The sequence below is a fragment of the Mugil cephalus genome, chromosome 4 (assembly GCF_022458985.1).
Source record: "Mugil cephalus isolate CIBA_MC_2020 chromosome 4, CIBA_Mcephalus_1.1, whole genome shotgun sequence".
Taxonomy (NCBI): Eukaryota; Metazoa; Chordata; class Actinopteri; order Mugiliformes; family Mugilidae; genus Mugil; species Mugil cephalus.
The window spans coordinates 2348545-2366084 of NC_061773.1; the positions used below are offsets into that span (position 1 = coordinate 2348545).

At 41.1% G+C, this 17540-nt stretch overlaps 3 protein-coding genes across 6 annotated transcripts; all 3 read right to left on the reverse strand.

Moving 5' to 3' along the window:
• Positions 1–340: 340 nt before the first annotated feature.
• Positions 341–5614, reverse strand: si:ch211-159e12.5 (enolase-phosphatase E1). Its single transcript, XM_047582591.1, has 3 exons — positions 5502–5614; positions 5296–5399; positions 341–5087 (listed from the first exon to the last, which is right to left on the reverse strand). The coding sequence occupies exons 2-3, from the start codon at positions 5379–5381 to the stop codon at positions 857–859; spliced, it is 4317 nt and encodes a 1438-aa protein (XP_047438547.1). The 5' UTR covers positions 5382–5399; positions 5502–5614; the 3' UTR covers positions 341–856.
• A 1602-nt stretch (positions 5615–7216) lies between these two features.
• LOC125006518 (EEF1A lysine methyltransferase 3-like) lies at positions 7217–9882 on the reverse strand. The gene is made up of 3 exons (XM_047582603.1): positions 9452–9882; positions 9233–9344; positions 7217–7767 (listed from the first exon to the last, which is right to left on the reverse strand). The coding sequence occupies exons 1-3, from the start codon at positions 9611–9613 to the stop codon at positions 7370–7372; spliced, it is 672 nt and encodes a 223-aa protein (XP_047438559.1). The 5' UTR covers positions 9614–9882; the 3' UTR covers positions 7217–7369.
• Positions 9883–10829: 947 nt separating this feature from the next.
• stx16 (syntaxin 16) lies at positions 10830–17326 on the reverse strand. 4 transcript variants are annotated; one of them, XM_047582601.1, is made up of 9 exons: positions 16898–17326; positions 14430–14441; positions 14202–14309; positions 13953–14093; positions 13625–13787; positions 13419–13507; positions 13022–13165; positions 12669–12749; positions 10830–12292 (listed from the first exon to the last, which is right to left on the reverse strand). In XM_047582601.1, the coding sequence occupies exons 1-9, from the start codon at positions 16976–16978 to the stop codon at positions 12191–12193; spliced, it is 921 nt and encodes a 306-aa protein (XP_047438557.1). In that variant the 5' UTR covers positions 16979–17326; the 3' UTR covers positions 10830–12190. The 4 variants fall into 4 exon arrangements, with proteins under 4 accessions (XP_047438557.1, XP_047438555.1, XP_047438558.1 ...); XM_047582599.1 differs by having other exon boundaries at positions 16853–17326; XM_047582602.1 differs by lacking the exon at positions 14430–14441.
• Positions 17327–17540: the final 214 nt, after the last annotated feature.

Below are 17540 nucleotides of genomic sequence, written 5' to 3' on the forward strand. Positions count from 1 at the left end.
CAGACTGGTAATAACATTAATCATGGAGTCATTTAACTAAATAAAAATGTTCTTTCAATAAACCAATTTAAACCTCATTTGAAAGTTTCTTTTCAGATTAATGGACTGCTGGCACAGATGAAGTTTTTGAATATACCCTACTAGGAAGACATTATGAAAAGAGTTAATGCACACAACAAAAAGTGCATTTAAAAACTTTGAAAGTTCATTTTTGATCTTGCAAACAGAAAGTGACCACTAAGTCAGTCCAGCTGAGAATATACACTACATGTTCAGATAGATTTCCTTAGAAACCAGAAGAGACAAAACTCTGTCTTTAAAGGACAATATGAAGTTTCTATTAATATTTTTGCCAACGCACTTCAGTGTTTATTTACATATAACAGACTCCAATGGCTAGAAATCACACCAAATAATACACTGTTTAATCCCAGCTACTTCCACTCTGTCACACTCTAATGTCTTGAAGTAGTGGATAAATAGGAACAAACATCTGAAGAAAGAATTACAAGAAAACTCTCTTTATAAGAATAGTTCTGTGAAATAAATAAAGCTGTTTTAATGTCAGATTTCTATTTTACTTTAACAACAGTTAATCACATACTTTTACCCTTCAGCCATCAAATACAAAAGCTCCAAAACTGCACTGATGCTTAAAGGTACATTAGCCTCGGAGGCTAATCTTCTACCAGAAATCTGCAAATCTACTTGTAAGTGTATGTTATTAATGAAAAGGCCTCCGTTCATAATCGGGGACAATGCAGACTTAACAAGTCATTTTGTTTATTCAGTTGATTTACAGATGAACCTCCAGTCATCCTGCAGCTGTTTCTTCTCATCCTTCCACCTGAGCCCATCAGACGTTTTCCGTTTCTGTCTTTCCCATAGCCACCTCTACTGGACACTCCTCACTCTGAACATGCTCACTTATATCTGTCTCATCTTTCTCTATAATATTCTCAGCTCTGGTCTCATCTTTTACTTCACCAGAACAGTGGAGTTCCACTTCAGCTTTGTGAAACTCCTCAGTCTCTGTCTTGCTTTCTGTCGGTGCATCATGTTCCTCGTCTTCATTCTCATTTGCTACAACAACGGTGTCTCCAGAGCCATGGCTGCTGGTGCTGCTGCAGGACAGCGTATCGTCGTCAGCACTCAGCTGTTTGTCATACCTGATTTGTCCCATCTCAGTGTTATACTTTGAAACCTCCTGTTGCTCTGCCTCAGCAAAGAATATCTTCTCAGTATTCATGTCCACTACCATGTCTGGGCAACCCAAGCCCTCGCCCACATTCTCTGGATCCCACAGCTCACTCATGTCCTCCTCTTCGTTCTCAGAGTCAGGTGCTGTATGCTTCCTGATGCGATTCACCACATCCCACAGGGACTTTGGATAATTGGACGTTTCTTTGTCGTCAGCAGATGGGTGAAAATCTGGAAGAAGGTTTATATTTTCTTCTGGTGGAGGAGGAGAGCTGGGAGGCAGAGGTGGAGAAGATGAAGAAGGTGAATCAAAGACAGGGGGAGATGAAAACTGGAGGAATTCTTCACAAGGATTCAGAAAAAGAGGAGGAGGGACACTTTCTGTGATGACAGCAGCTACAGAGTCAGGGTTCAGAGTTGAAGGACAGGCCAAGTCCATGTCCAAAGGAGAGACACACTCTGTGTCTGATTCAAGAGGTACATGTGGAGGTGAGGGAGGCTCAGCGAGTGAGTGTTCATCTAAAGGTGACAACTCATAGTCTGAAGTTAAGGGGGTAAAAGTGTTAAAGGGTTCAGACTGGGGCTCAGTGTCCTCCATTGTTTCCGTTTGAGAGTCTGTGGCATTGATTTTGCACCTCATCTGTTGTTCCCAAAGATCTACAGGGAGCTCATCTGGATCTTTTTGTGATTCAGTCACGCCACTCTCTTTTTCACATACAGCCTCCTCATTTTGGCCACAATCAAAGGGTTGTGGTAAAATTATGTCTTCTGTCAAACTATCAGTCACGTTTTCTTCATCTAGTGCAGATACATGTCCTGAAAGCTCTCTGGGATCCTCACTGACTTCTGCTGGTGGTTGTTCTTCAGTTATATTACTCTCTTCTACACCTGCAGTATCTTCTGTTGGGACACAATCAGCCTGTTGGTGCAAAATTATGTTTGCATCTACAGCCTTCTCTTCATATGTTTCAGGGTTTTGTTCCAAAGCAGGATCTTCCTCAGCTTCTATTGTTTGCCCCTCATCAGTGACACAGGCAGTGTCGTTCATTTGGTCACATTCAAGTTGTTGCTGTGATGACAACATATCCTCCATCATATCCGTGGCAGCAGGCACGTTGTTGGTCTCATTTTCAGGAAGCTGTAATGTTTCAGCCTCTTCATCCTGGACCTCAGAGGTCATTACTTCATCAGCTCCATTTCTTAAATCGAGATGTGGAGGATGGCTTGGGGAATAGTCTGTAGGGGGAGATAAGCTTGGAGAAGAGTCAGAAGATCCAAGGGGAAGAGGAGATGCCAGCTGGTGCAAAGGTGTCTGAGGAGGAAGGGATGAGGTTTCGTCATGAGAAGCTAAGTCAGTATCGGGACCTTCATCTGTGTCTGAGATAAATGAGGGAGACGTAAAATGTGAGAGTGAAGAAGAATTACATGAATCATCTTCAACAGGCAGATTTTCCTCCTGTTCACTTGTACCGTTTTCACCAGTGGATTCAAGCAGAGGCTCGTCTCTGATTTCCATCGATGCTTCGAGTTGGGAGTCTGTGTCATTGTCTCGAGATATTTCTGCACAACCCTCCACTTCTTCATTTTCCCCCTGATCTCTAGAGACGTCACTGCCTGTCAAACACACCTCTGTTTGGACAACCTCAAAGTGATTCTGTGACTGGTCCTCATCTGTTGCTTCCTCTGTTTCATTTTGTTTAATTGTATTATGAACGTAATTGTTAATTGGAGAGGGTTCCTCCTCCTCCTCATCCTTCTGCTCCTCCTTCTGCTCCTCCTCCTCCTCCTCATTCTTCTGCTCCTCCTCCTCCTCCTCCTCATCCTTCTTCTCCTCCTTCTGCTCCTCCTCGTGCTCCTCATCCTCCTCCTCCTCATCTTTCTGCTCCTCCTCCTCATCCTTTTGCTCCTCCTCCTCCTCAAAATGTGGATCATTGACTGAAGTTACATTTTTAGGTTGGTGCTCAGGGATGCAGTCGTGAAGAGGGATTCCTAGAATTCTTTCAGCACGCTCCTCTAGGGTTTCCCCTCCGGGAACCGGCAACAGCGTCATGCAAGGGACAGAGATTTCACTTTCTTCCTCGTGTTCCTCTTTTTCCAAAAGAAGTGAGACCAACTCTGTCCCTAGACTTGTTTGCAAGGGAGTCACGTCTGTTTTTTGATCAGTCGTCACATCTTGATTCAGGTCACTGTTTAATTCAGTTGTTTGAATATCTGATGGACTTTCTTCGGCATGTTCTGTGGACCCTAAATAGTGGACATGCTCCTTCTTGGGTGATGGAATCAGCTCCATTTTGACAACAACACAGGTTGTGTCTATAACCAGGAGACCATTACCGTCCTTAGTGTCCTCCTTGATGTCTAGTCTCCTTACTTCAATGTCTATCGGATGACTAGTTATGTTTTGAACTGGTTCTTCCTCCTCGCTCTCAGGGTCAGCCCTGCTTGTGAAACTAGGCTCTCTCCATAAAGGATATTTAACTGACGCAGACTGACCTACTTTTTCTGGGAATACAACATCAGTCTCTTCTTTGTTTGAGAGATTACCTTGAAACATCTCCTTGTCTGTGCAGGTCGGTGTATCATCAGAGGCTTTAGACTGCTCTTTAAGTGTTGGGGTTCTGAAGTCTACTTCATCTGCAACCTCATGCATTTCACTGGCTTCACCTGTGTCTCTTAGACCTTCAGAAACCTGTCCTAATTCCGTGCTTTCGCTACTTGTTTGGGAGGCTTGGAGGGGCAAAGTTGAGGCTTCAGTGGCCCCAGCTCTTCGAGACACCAGGCAAAATATAGTCATCCCACCTGTTTTCTTCTTTAGCCTGAACTTCCTTCCTTCAATGACATTTGATGATATTTCCTTGACTATGTTTGAACTCTTGACTTCTTCTGGTTGTTGCATCAATTCATGCTGTAGGGTTGTATTCTGTACACTGATGGGACTGCTTGCTTCCTGATTTTGGTTCTTTAATCCTTCAGACTTTATGCAGGTTGTATTTTCACCTGGCAATGTAAATACTTCTTTCTCTACCTTTCTTTTATCCTGCAAATCTTCTGAGATATCCTGGTTTATCTGTGTTGGTTGTGACCAGTAGGTATGTTTCTTAACATCCTGCTCATAGCTGGTGTCACTGCGGTGCGTTAGAGGCATACTTTTTTGTGGGCTATTGTAAGGAGGAGGAGCAATATAGCCAGGGGGTTGGCTGAATGTCCTCCTTTGGTAGCTGGCGTTCCCCTTCATATCCAGCATGTGGCTGGTGTCAGGATTTTGTGATGGGTAGTAGGTCGGGGCTTGCTGCCTGACTCCTCTGTCCCACAGACCAGATTCTCTGATGTTTCCTGATTGCCTGACATGTTGCAGCGCTGCCACTTGAGGATCCATCCCACTCCTGCTCCTCTCCACCAGGCCCTGGGAGGCTCCCCTCAGCTCTGCTTCTATACGTCGCCTCCTCGGCAGAGAGTGACTATATCGAGCTGCCCAAGCCTCCAGCTCTCGGTAGCTGCTGTCGCTCCGCTTTACACAACTCTCCCTGTTGTAGTGGACAGGGCTACAGGGCTCCCACCTCCTCTGCCACCCCTCCCTCAACCCTCTCTCGTAATCCCTCGCAGCTCGGTGAGCTGTTGTCCACTCTCTGTCTTTGGCTTCATGTGGCTGATATTCTCCCAGGTCCCGATGGTGCTGAGTGTTGCGGTCCAGAATAAAAGGGAAGTGGGAGGAAGAAGAACAAGAAGAAGAAGTGTTGGACAGCTCTTGGTCCTTCCAGTTGGTGAACTCATGCGGAGCTCCTGCCGTCCTTGATCCCGGTAAAGTCCAGTAACTGGACTCTTTGCCTTGGTCCAGCTGCTCACCACAGTGCAATGGATAATGGGCTGACTGACGTCTATCATGATAGCTGTGAGTAAAATATTGGAAAACATGAGCAAATTCAAATAGAATCTTATTATTTTCACTGGTAAAAAAAAATAGTGGGTTGCAACACCATTGCTGGGAAATTTCTTTTTTGTTTTGTTTGATAGTAATCAACAAAAAAGAAGCATTAAAAAATAGCAGCTGACTCTTTCATCATCTCACGCGAACAATTTTCATCAGTCTCAACTTACTTATGTGTACAGTTTCTCCCAGGAACAGTACCAAAGTTGGAATATAAGTGTGATTGACCCTGATTCTCCTGCCAGAACTCCATCATTTGGTCTTGTATACAGTTCTGAAACATGCAGAGGGAAAAAAAATAATAACAGCTGTTTTACGCATGCACTGATATTGCATAAAGCTTAAACAAATTTAAAGGTTAACCATCAGCACATACCTTTAGCTGCTGTTTTTCTTTTTTCTTTTTTAGATTCTTGTGCTTGCTCCTCTCGAGGTGACATGAAGTCTAATGAGGCCCAAATGGGCCAACTTGTTTTAAGAGGACGGTGGTTTGCGGTCCCCCTCCCACTCCTCTACCACACACACACACACACACACCCTTGCCATTGAAAGCCCATCCTCCTTTCATCCATGCCCAGTTTAAATACCCCTGTCTCCTACAGCCATTTAAACCAAAGTGAAGATAAAATGTCAGTATGAATTTTTATATACGGATTTAGGTCCGAAGCAGAAAGGGATCAAATCAGCTCTCATGTTTTTGCTTTTGAAACTTTAGATGAATGTTGTAGGCATAAGACTTTTTTGACAATTTTTGGATTAACATTAACTTAATAAAATACCTAAAGAAATATGATGGCTAAATGACTGCTCGCTTAACTCTTGATCAAAATCCTTTTTAATTGGAGAATTTCTTATCTGTAATTGGATGTTTGTTAATCGACATCAACATTTGCCAGCAAGCTTTCACGGCTCTGCCCAGACAACATCAACTAAACCAGTGATTTGCACTTTACACAAGAGTCGCGTGGGAGTTGTGTTGGGCCGTGATGGCGAGCAGACTCTGCACGGAGATAGGGATCTGTTGTTTTGTCCACTCAATTGTAGCACAGGGAGTGACGGGCAGCGGTTAGGGTCGTCTCCCTTTCTTTGAAACTCTCCAGCGTAACAAACAGGCTTTCCTTTTCTGAACAGAAACTCTGTACATCAGCAGAGTGCAGGATGAAGCACGTACAGACAGCCGGTTGCAGTGAGGGCAGTTTGTTGGTGTTGACAGAATAGTTTCAGGTGGAAACTAGTTTTCTTTGGGGTTTTACAAAACTTAGTAAAGACTTACTTTTATTCACTGATCCATATACCTAAAGGTGCTGTTAAATCCTGGTTTATTATCATGAGAAGGAATTTAAACTGAGGGCTTGTCCAATAACTGCTGAAAGGTGCACCTTCGTAGATATGTTGATGTTTTTTTTTAAAACTCCAAGGGACACGTGTAAACTGTAAGACGCCAGCAACAACATGACTCTCTCTGATTTAAAGTAAATAGGTTTTGCAGCAGAAGTGTCGCTGATGAAGATGTTTGAATAAGTTGCTACTCCATGTGTATGAAGGTATCAACTTGATTTAAACCCCCAAACACCTGGATTTAAATATTTTGCCATTACACTAACTATTCATGGCGAAAATAGTGACAGTCGAGGTTAAGGTAAGAAAAATATGCTTCATGGAAACAATGAGGGTGCACTTCTGTTATACCTCCTGATTTAGAAATGGACCTCTAACATGCAGTGTCCATAGCCCGACAGCAACAGGTATTTCTAATTGTATGCCAACAGGATACAGATTAAACCTGGAATGAGGTGATGAAATGCACTGATAGTCTTATCACACCCTTCTATGAAAACTGCATGCCGGGTGATTACAAGATGAGATAAAAGAAAGATCCAGGAAAGTTCAGTCAGGTGATTATGAAGAAGTAAACACAGAGGTGATCCATGTCTCGGGGAAAAGAAGTCACTCCATTTGCTGCTGGATTTTTTTCTGTCCTAATATCAGTTGGTTTAAAATTAAGATTTTTTTTTTCTAAACGGTTTTACAAAAGAATAATACTTTTAGAAAACTTTAAAAGACATCAATCAAGACAAATGACACATTTAGTTTTGTTCATTAAAACATTTATCGTGAACACATACCATTGTTGTAACAAGTGAGATATGAACAGGACATCACACATTCCTGAAGTGACTGAAAATAGCTTAACAGATAAATAAATATATAAATAAATCTGTATTAAAAAGTCATTCATTTATGTCACTGTCCTGTTCTTAGTGTCGCTTTGTAGATGTTATTGTTTTGTTTCTCATCTTGGTGCACCAGCTCCACGTTAAACCTGCTCGGCAGATGCTCCTGGTAGAAACTTGGAGTCTTGTGCTCCTTTCGCATTTTGGATGAGAGATAAACTGAGGCTCCATTACTGCACAGGTGAGCCAGTGTCTCGACGAGCAGCGGGTATGTTTCTGGGAGATAAATGATATCTGCGCAAAGCACCAGATCCCAGTCAGAGGGGAAATTCGTGTGGTCCTCACCCCACGAGAGAGGGAGGACAGTGGGAGGGGCCGAGGGCCAACCACTGGGCGGCATGTTAGCCGAGACATTGGATTCAAGTTGTGGAAGAGCCAGGGGAAGGTCTGTAAGAGTCACCTCTGCCCCTGAAAGACAAAGAAATGAATATCTGATTCGATGTGCTGTCAATAAAACTAAAGATATTAAAGACACCTTACACAACCACTCATTCAAAGGATTTTCTTTCTTCTGTTTTGTAGTCTAATGTGTTATCTCTTATTTCTCCATGTTAGAATAATAAAACAAAACATAAAACAATAATAAAACCGACATTAGTGTGTTGGACACGGTACAGCACATTATAACGCAGACAACAGTTGCAGCTGTTGACTGTATTGCTGTTGTACTGACCTTCTGAATCATGAACGTCTGTGCTCAACCTGCATTTAATGGGGACCAGTGCATTCATAATACAGAGGTGGTAGTAGAATTCAGCCCATTGAGTGTTAAGTGTTGGTTACTGGTGTGAGATCATATTCCTCAGACATGATGAAAGCATCTTGAATTAATGTTAAATACAATTAAGTAACGATTTGTTGCAGCAGCATTGTTCTTTGCAACAAATGACTTGATGACCTGAGATCTGCAGCATCTGTATCTACTTTAAAATTACATTTTAAAATGCTTCTTTCCTCTACGGCTTATTGTGCATGTTTATATGTACCACAGTTTTAAAGATATTTTTGTGCCTTTATTTTTGACTTTAGTGCGAGTGGTTGGTGGCTCACTCTTAGAGACGGATTTCTTCTGGAACAGTCCTTTACTCTTCATTAACGGCAAAATAAAACTCGTACAGCCATTGACTGTTTATACTACAGCCCCAGCACTTCCTGGCACCTCTAGTTAAATGACTAAACCTGACCAATTACAAACTAACTTATGCATGACTTCAATAGTTCAACAGTAGTAGTGGAGATAGACTGCAAATAATGGAATAAAAGAGAGGACATGACATGCACCAAATGGTGGCATTCAAATCAAACCTGCACCCTTGCTGCATGTCCTATCCTCCCTGAGGTATGAACTACAGCCACAGTCCCTTATTAATAAATAAAACACAGACTTTTGTTTCATATACATGTTCAACACATTGCTTACATTTAAGGTCAATGTTACTTCAGTTTTGGACTGATATTTTGAGCAATTAGTTTTTTCAACATTAAGAATTAATTTATTGCTCATTATCCACTAAACCACTAACTTTAATGTAAGAACGTTGTTCAGTTCATCTATTAAAAGGAGCAGAAGCATAAATTGTTGAGTCGTCCACATAAATAGCAACATCAGACTTCTTTAGAACTAAAGACAGATCAGCCACATGGACGAGCAGCGTGCGGGGATGTGTCGTCTAAACGAGTTTGTTTGCAGTGTCTGCGGGGCTGGAAACGTGGCTGAAGCCATAGACAAATGCTCGGTGTGGGCAGGAACATGTGAGCCAAATAGACAGAAAGAAAGACCAACACTTTTAAAATACTCATAGAGACAGAGTTCACAAGACTTTAAACTGACACGAACATGGCTAAACAAACCATGAAACAAACCCAAACATACCCAACCGAGCTGCCAAGATACCGACCACACCAGTGCCTGCTCCCAGCTCTATGATGCGCTTTCCCCTCAACTCCACAGACTGCTCCTCGAAGTAACGACACAGATGTAACGCCTGTACACACAATACGTCACTGCACAAACTGTAACCTTAGAAATAATAATATATAACAACGTTACACTTTATTAATTAAAGAAAACAAGACCGCTGCCTGCTCTTACAGCCTCCCAGACCGGAGCAGCCACGCCGAGGTTGGCACCGAACACCTGCCTTATCTTCAGCTCTTCACCGATCAGGTTGTACACAGAGTCCTTGTGAAACGTGTCACTGAAGAGGCAGTCGTCTACGGGGAACGGGTCGTCTTGTTCCTCCGCACATGTCATGTTGAATAAAACAAACTATTTCACTCGATGTAACGGCGGCTACTTGAACGCCACTTCCAGGTCAACACACGTTAGGTTAGCATTAGCTAACGGCTGCTATAATTAGCATCAGGTTGAAGGCAGTGTTGGGAAGTTTAGCGAAATGTTCCTCAACAATAAACTAAAGATACGAAACCCGGCTAACGTTATCTTTTTGAATGAATGTTGTCTGCGTTCACTGCTATGCTGACTATAAGGTAGCCTGCTAGCTACATACCAGTTGTTTGAGCTAGCTAAGGGCTCTGCTTTAATATCATTCTCCACTTCTGTGAAATGTAAAAGCACTACTACGCTATTAGGTAAAATCAGCGGGGGTAAAACTGTGTTTAGACATTACTGTTTTGAATGTAAAAGCACGAATTGTAAATGTAGGTAGGATTGCATGAGGCTTTAAACACAGCCGTATTGATATTATATCATGATGCTAAAGCTTATCTGCATGAATGTTTTGTCCTTTTAAAAATAACCGAGAAAGTTGCTGATTCAGCTTTTCACATTGGGAGGTTGTGGTTTGTAATTTATTGTTTTTTGTGTGTTTTACTGTTTCTGTTATTTTGACAACCCCATTTTAATCAGTGGGCTTGGCCAAATAATGGAATTTGTAGCGTTTTATTCAATCTAGTTTGACGATACCAGAAATGACATCCTCCAGAATGGGATAGAGTTGAACCCCTGTCTCTTAGAGGCTGTTCCAACATAAACTGAATGTTAAGATTTAATGCAGGACTATTATCTTAGAATGAATTCATATTCACTAGTGTACCCTAATGAATTGGCAAGTGAATGTATAAAAGTTAGGAAGTAGTATCATTCTTAAGCAGCTGGGCTTTGGTCTTGATGCAAGCTAATGAACATGATTATTAACCTGCATCACGCATTTCTCTTCATTGTAGATTTAAAAAGAGAAGAAAAAAATTGAAGGAGATTATTTAAGTTTTCCTTGAATCACAAACACAACCCCAAATCCTCACTCCTGATACTAACGATAATCAAACTTCACAAATTGTTTTGCTTAAACAGGACGTACGTGATGAATCCACTAATAAAGGAACTGATCACATTTACATGCATGACTTAAGATGTTAAATGTCATGTTATTAAGTGTTTATAAGGGATTTAAGTTTGCTATGGGATTATTGTGTCAAAGACCATTTTCTGCAAGTGAAAACACACAAAACACCATCACATTTCAAGTTTATTTATAAAAAGAAAGAAGTTGCCGTTTCCTCACCTGTTTTGTTTGGAAAAAAACAATACTCAAGGGAGGCAACACAAAGACATTTGTTTTCACACGTACAACTTCACATCAATGACAGAGATGATTTAACAGGTGTATAAAGTGTAGAGTCGAGCACAGATATGTTAAATAAAGCTCTTCGTTGTTTCAGCTTATCAGTCTTTACAGGACACAAGGACATGAGTGTCCAACAGTCTGATGAAATTAAATGTAATGCGTCCCGCCCGGAAAAATAAAAAATAAAATCATATTGCTGTCTTCAGCCGTCTGCTAGTGTTGAACTACATAACAGCTTCCTTAGTGGAGTGGACAACAACTCAGGTTCACGCTACACAAACTCTCGACTCAATGTACAGCACATCTGTCAGAGACAGGACACCTCTGGATTATCTGAAGTCATTAGAAAATAAATAAATTCTTATTTTTATCATACAGATGACAGTAGTATTACATCCATAACACGACCCCTCCCCCTCAGGCTTCAATATGTGCAAACTGCAAGAGTTTTTAAAAAGGTAGCACTTTATGCAAGGACCATGGAAAATAACAACAAAACATATTTTAAAAGGAGCACTTCATGATAAGTGACTGTGAGACAGGGATGGATTTAAAACCAAAGGCTTGTGGCTGTGTACACTCTCCTCAGTGGAGTAACAAGGACCTCAATAATATCACTAATACAGTAAAGGCTAATGGAAATAAAAATAACAGGTGGTCCTTAAACCAAATGAACATTTTTGGTACTGAATGGCTGTTTTAATCGTATCTGTTGCTGCTCTAATACAAATTATTCTCCTCTAGTCTTTTAAGGTAAATACTGAACCAGAACCAGAACCAGAGTCAAAATGTGTTTGCAGTGCTATTGGACCTACTGCATGCATTTTTCCAAACATTCATTCTTGTCACATTTCCTCCACAGAACCTAAACGTCTGTAAAGATATTAGACAGAAATAATTTATCTTCAGACCATGTCACAGTTGGTGCTTTGAGTCAAAGCAGCTTCTCTTAAGTGACCTCAGCAGTGCATTTGTTTACACTACAGAGTGTGTTCTTTTGTTGAGACATGACTATCAGCCCGCTCAGGTTTGACAAACCTCCGTCACAGTCACAGCTCAGACCGTCGATTGTTTCTTTCATTAAAATCAACCAGAAAACATCTTGGCAAAGCCCAAAGTTCACCGTGATGTTTCCTGGTTGCTGATGAAAGACAGTCACTCTTGTTCAGAGGAGAAGCCAGTCCAAGTCCACACAGATGCACAACAAACACCCAGACAGAAAAACAAGCCAAAGGAATGCAGGATTAAAACTTTGTTCCAAAAAGAATAATAATTAGAACAATGACTATGACAAAGAGGATCAAAATGACCAGCATCTTTCTGTTTTTCTTCTGGTACTGCTCTGCCTGTAGAGAAAGTCAAAACAATGTCAAATTCTACACTTCAGTGCTTTTGACTTAATCAAGTTATTTTTATAACTTAAAACAGATACATGCTGCAGTAAAATCATAATTGTGTCTTCAGCCTGAATATGTCAGCCTGACTGACATATTCACTAGTAGCTTCTACACAAAAATGAGGCAGAAAAAAATCAACACTTGCCATTGTGTTGCATGTGATTAAAAAAAGCTGTCAGTATCTTAATCAAATACGTGTCAAGCTAAACCAGGTTTAACCAACCAGGTTGACCTACATCAGAGGACAGCACAGCTGTGGTCTTTTTTACTAGCTGACCCAAAATCCCACTAAAAGTAATAAGAAATTACATGAAGCTGTGTTTACCTTTTGCAGCTGTTTCAACCCATCATCTGTTTTAACACAAGCCTGCTCCACATTGAAGTCGATTCTGTCAAGAACGGTGCCCTTGAGGAGGAAGAATTAAATCATTTCACTTGCTGGTTATTTCATTTTTACAGAGACTTCTGTATGTTGGCAGTGGCCGGTGGAGCCAAATACCTTCCACCTGCTTTAAAAATCAGTTCAAAGATTTTCAATATATTCTCATAAAATTATTTAGATTCAATGTCTGCTAAAAACAATTTAAAATGAAAGAATAAAAGACGTCAATAATCAGGTGGTCAGGTTTGAGCAATCATTAGAAGTCAGTTTCAAAGACTTGTTTTTGATTCAAATACCTGCTCCACCACCATCCCAGCCAAGTCCCGGAAAATCTCATTCAGGTCTGAGATGGACTGAACTATTTGTCGAATCTCTCTCTCTCGTTCTTCAACCATAACTGTGTTCTGCTCCACCAGCATCAATTGATCGTCTGTGAACCCCTGAAAGAAAAGAGATTCAAACACTTCAAATACAACATTTGCTGCAGTAGAGAACATGCTGCATATATGACTGGAAAATAAAGGGTAATGTCATGAAGTCCAGTAAACAGGTGAATCACTGAGGGCCTTTGTATATATTCCTTATCTTGTTGATGAAAATATGCAATATTTCTGCTTTTATTTTACCATGTATACCGAGACCTATGTAACAGTGTAGTCTATATTGACTTAAGCCTTCTTAAAAATCACTCACTTTGTCATAAATAGCTAAATCTTCATCCTCTTCCATTAAGGGTCCGGAGTCAAAAAAGTGCTTTGATCTCTCCTCACGATTCTTCATACCTGATAAATAATAATAATAAAAAAAAACGGATGCAGTATGAGCTAGAGCCATGATAATAGTACAGACATGTGAATCACAACAGTAAAAGATGAGACCAGCTTCATTGCACTTCTTACGTTTTAGGTAGCTGGACTGCGTGTGCCTAAAATTGGTGGAGAGCTCCTGCAGGCTCTGTGCCAGAGACGACACAACATTTCTCAAGAGCCTCTCCTCCTGCTCGGTGCAGTGGCCACAGCGGGACTGCAAACCCGTCACAGCTCGCTGGCATCGATGGAACATCTGCATGAGCACAAAAGAGCCAGGCGTTCATTTTAATGTACTGTCGCATAAGTGACATAAAGACTAATAGTAACAGTCATTTATTTTCAAATCAAAATGGACGTCAGACTTCTGGCAAAAGTCTGTTAAAATAAACATCATGCATATCATAGTGTGTGAGAGTACCTGTGTGATCTCCTGAGTAGTGATTTCTATTGCGTGCTCCTCTTCACTGCTGTCATCCAGCGTGGGACGATTCATGTGCTTGTCATGAAGTAAGGCCAGATCCTTCATCTTCTGACGAACCCTTGTGATTTCATACTGGATCTGAAAGGCGAGGTTAGCAGTCAGCTACTGCAGGAATGACTGGTTTAACCACAACCATATTCTTAGTGAACGCTGCTCTGCATATTTCTCATCTAGTTTCAGGTTTACCTCATCAACCCCCTCTATCCATTTAGGAGGCAGTTTCTTGGTGACTCCAATGGCAGCTTCAGGATCCAGACTGATCCCCGACACCAGGGCCATCCGATCATCAGCCAACTTCAAAAGAAAAGCAATTCCATTAAAACATTTTACATTATATTTCAACAGCAAGGCCATGATGGTGCATTGTTTTATGCTTCTAAGGTGAATCTATCAGAAAGGAAACAGCAGAAGTACCTCATCAAGCTCCTAATGTGATTGGAAGATAGTAGAATGGTCCATCCAACAAAGAACAAAGAAAAGGAAGGAAAGACAGAAGGAATAAAAAGTCAGGCCCAGGAATTCAACAGCAAATAACGACTGTCTGCTTTCAAGTCCCACCAACAAATTAATCCGAAATGATGGTCTGACTGCTGATATTAATTCCAGCCTTGTGTGAGAATAAATCATCCAGAAAATGACAATAGAATGAGTGAATGAGATTTAAAATCACCTGAAATGGATGAAAGAAGAAGAAAGCAAAGTTTGTTATTATTAGTCATTCATCATCATCCCTTAATAAATGACCAGTCACTAAAAACATTTAAGACAAAGGACAACGGCATAGTCAGCAAGTTGAGTGTTTATCTTCTTATGGCCAAGAACGTTTTACAGTTGAGTCACTGTCGTAAACAATGCAACTATTTTAATCTGTCCATGTGTTTGTGTAACAAACAGAAAAGCACCTGCTTTCACTATGATGCCTGGGTTTTGGTTGACCCTCTGGACTGTAAATGATTTCCTCATGTAAATAATTTAACATCCAGACTTCTACTTTAATTATTAATTCACAACTTCTCTAACAAGTATGAACATTGGGATGAAGCGTAATACAATGACACCAAACAAGCACTGAGCACAAGCATTGCACGACCAAAAGGACAATAGACAAAGCATGTGAACAGATGATACTAAATGTTTTCAGTTTCAGACACATAACATATAACATGGCTGAAGCAGTGTAACTCTAAGTGTCCATTAGGGAGAGATTTGCTGTGTGAGCACACGTAGATAGATACTATTCTGTACAATAGTAATAAAAACCACCTATAAAACAAAGTTAAGATGTGGCTTCATTTATTTGTAGCACAAAGACGTACACAGAACAACACAGGTGCACAGTGCAGTGGCATCATCACATGGGAGTCTAAAGCTGAATGTGGTCATACTAAATGCAGACGACTGACTGAGTAATAAGAAAGTAATGTGTTTTGGGCTCTCGGTAGGAGAAACAATAGTGTATGAGCAGTTTATCTGCACCACCACACCAGCTGCCCTTTTGGGAATGCATCACCCTTCACAAAATCAGTGAAGTCAGCTCTGGGGGCCACTGCATCAGTTTCTATACTCCAAACATGTCTGTTAATGTTCCTGAGATAAAGAGAACATGTCACTCTACACTGTGTCTTGCAGAGAAATGCATTCATATAAAGTGTCAGTCCAGCAGTCACAGCCATTTAAGGTCTTCACTCTGTAGTGTGCAAATGAAATTGTTTGTATCATTAAAACGTTGACTTTTCCAGATGCACTTTTCTCTGTACTCCTTGCACCAGGAATGGCCGAGTCAGTGTTTTGTTGCAATGGCTTTGATTTTCAGAAATGCGGTCCTTGCAACCGATGGTATCTTCATCATCTATGTGCTGGAAGGAACACATCTACCTCAGTGAGCAGGTAACCGACTAAAATGTTCACTGCAGAGTGTGAATAGTCACACGTAGGCTTCGCCTGCCTGCTTCCACTGACTCTAAACAGGGAATGGGAAGAATCTGCAGTGGAGTTCAGCTATAAATGTGCAGCAACATTAAAACAGACTAAATCACATATGGGTGAAGCCTTTTGCTATCCTTTGAAAGAGATGGAATAGTGAGTCACTTCTTGTATGAACAACATTTTTGGATTGCTCTTATCTGTTGGATTCATGTTGGCCCAGACACCGACCTTATCGCACTGACTGATCAACATTAAACAAAGTTAGTCAAAGCATGCCATTACATTTAATGTCTACTGCTGAGGGGGAAAATTCACAAAACCATATTGCTTTTAATTATGGTTTCACTAAAGCTTGAACAAACCAAAGTAATAGAAGTTTTCTGGATGGCAAGGAGTACACGAATCTTATCAAGCATTATCCTTGACTTTGTATGTGTCACACCTTTGTTTTAATGCAGGGGGAAAATCACAGCTCAACTGTAGCTAAACTACTAGTCAAAGGCCGCACCTTTGCTTTAATCTGTGAGGAACACATGTGGGCGTAAAAGAAAACATGCTTTAATTTACAAATAATCTCCACATCATTATTATTAACGTTATTTATGTGTCATTTTGGCAGTGCTGGCCTAGATTTTACGAATGGTTGCTCCCATAGTTTACTGTAGACATTTAGCAGTGGCAGGGTTACAAATCATGCTTGCACAGCTCCTTCATCCTCCTCTATTATCTCACATCCATCAGTCAGTCCTAAGGGGGAATTTCGAGCTACATAGGGTGACAATGGCGTAAAAAGCGCCATTAAATAATAGTTAAGAGCTGCTAGTACATACATGAATCTAGCTAACACCACGCAGTAACTGGCTATTCGCAAACACACACAAAAAGATGTCAAAACGATGCAGACCACTCACCGCAGCATTGCTACGTGTACTCAGACGGGGGTCGTATGTACTCACTTGCTCAGCCAATATCTGCCGGTTTTGGATAGCATTGTTCCGCATTAACAAGAAGGCATCGGTCAGACGCCTAGTGGCCATGACTGCCTTTCTTTTTTTTTATCTAAACTAACCCTGGACAAAGTGCGAATCGGGCGATGGTTTATTAAATTATGCCCAGAGCCGCTGACGCGCTGTTAACACAGCGCTAGCTTTAGCTTTGCCTGCGATGAATGATGAGGAAAACTCGTGATACAGCGCCTACAATGGACAGCAAACGGCCTCGATCATATTGTTTTGCGAAGCATCTCTGGTACTTAAGCTAAAACGAATAAACATGACCGACAGTTTTTTGTCAAATGTCGTTTTTTAACGTCAGATCGACAACGTTAATTCGCTCCAGGCAGCTACGGAAGTCGAAGAACGTAAACACCTGCGTAAACCCCTTTTCCTTCTATTACTCAGTCATTGCTGCTGTCATCTGACACTAACGTGGCTTAGCGCCTCCTGTCGCCCCGGGGAAGAACAATAGAAACCTGTTCACAGATTTACATGGTTTTCATGCAAGTATAAAAACAGAAACAGGACTTTTTAAACCAAGGTTTGACCTTTTGTAATTTTTAAATGGCCTTATTTTTTATATAGCGCCTTTCTACCTATTGGT

What these genes read in the sequence shown, in the direction of transcription:
- si:ch211-159e12.5 (XM_047582591.1), bottom strand. Translation starts at nt 5,381, where the DNA reads ATGATGGAGTTCTGGCAGGAGAATCAGGGTCAATCACACTTATATTCC. An exon ending in GGGAGAAACTGTACACATAA is followed by an intron (nt 5,088 to 5,295) that starts GTAAGTTGAGAC and finishes TTTTACTCACAG; the next exon opens with CTATCATGATAGACGTCAGT.
- LOC125006518 (XM_047582603.1), bottom strand. Translation starts at nt 9,613, where the DNA reads ATGACATGTGCGGAGGAACAAGACGACCCGTTCCCCGTAGACGACTGC. An exon ending in CTGCTCCGGTCTGGGAGGCT is followed by an intron (nt 9,345 to 9,451) that starts GTAAGAGCAGGC and finishes TTGTGTGTACAG; the next exon opens with GCGTTACATCTGTGTCGTTA. An exon ending in TATCTTGGCAGCTCGGTTGG is followed by an intron (nt 7,768 to 9,232) that starts GTATGTTTGGGT and finishes TTTGTCTTTCAG; the next exon opens with GGGCAGAGGTGACTCTTACA.
- stx16 (XM_047582599.1), bottom strand. Translation starts at nt 16,978, where the DNA reads ATGGCCACTAGGCGTCTGACCGATGCCTTCTTGTTAATGCGGAACAAT. An exon ending in GCAGTCCAGCTACCTAAAAC is followed by an intron (nt 13,508 to 13,624) that starts GTAAGAAGTGCA and finishes ATTATTTATCAG; the next exon opens with GTATGAAGAATCGTGAGGAG. An exon ending in CTGGGATGGTGGTGGAGCAG is followed by an intron (nt 12,750 to 13,021) that starts GTATTTGAATCA and finishes TTCCTCCTCAAG; the next exon opens with GGCACCGTTCTTGACAGAAT.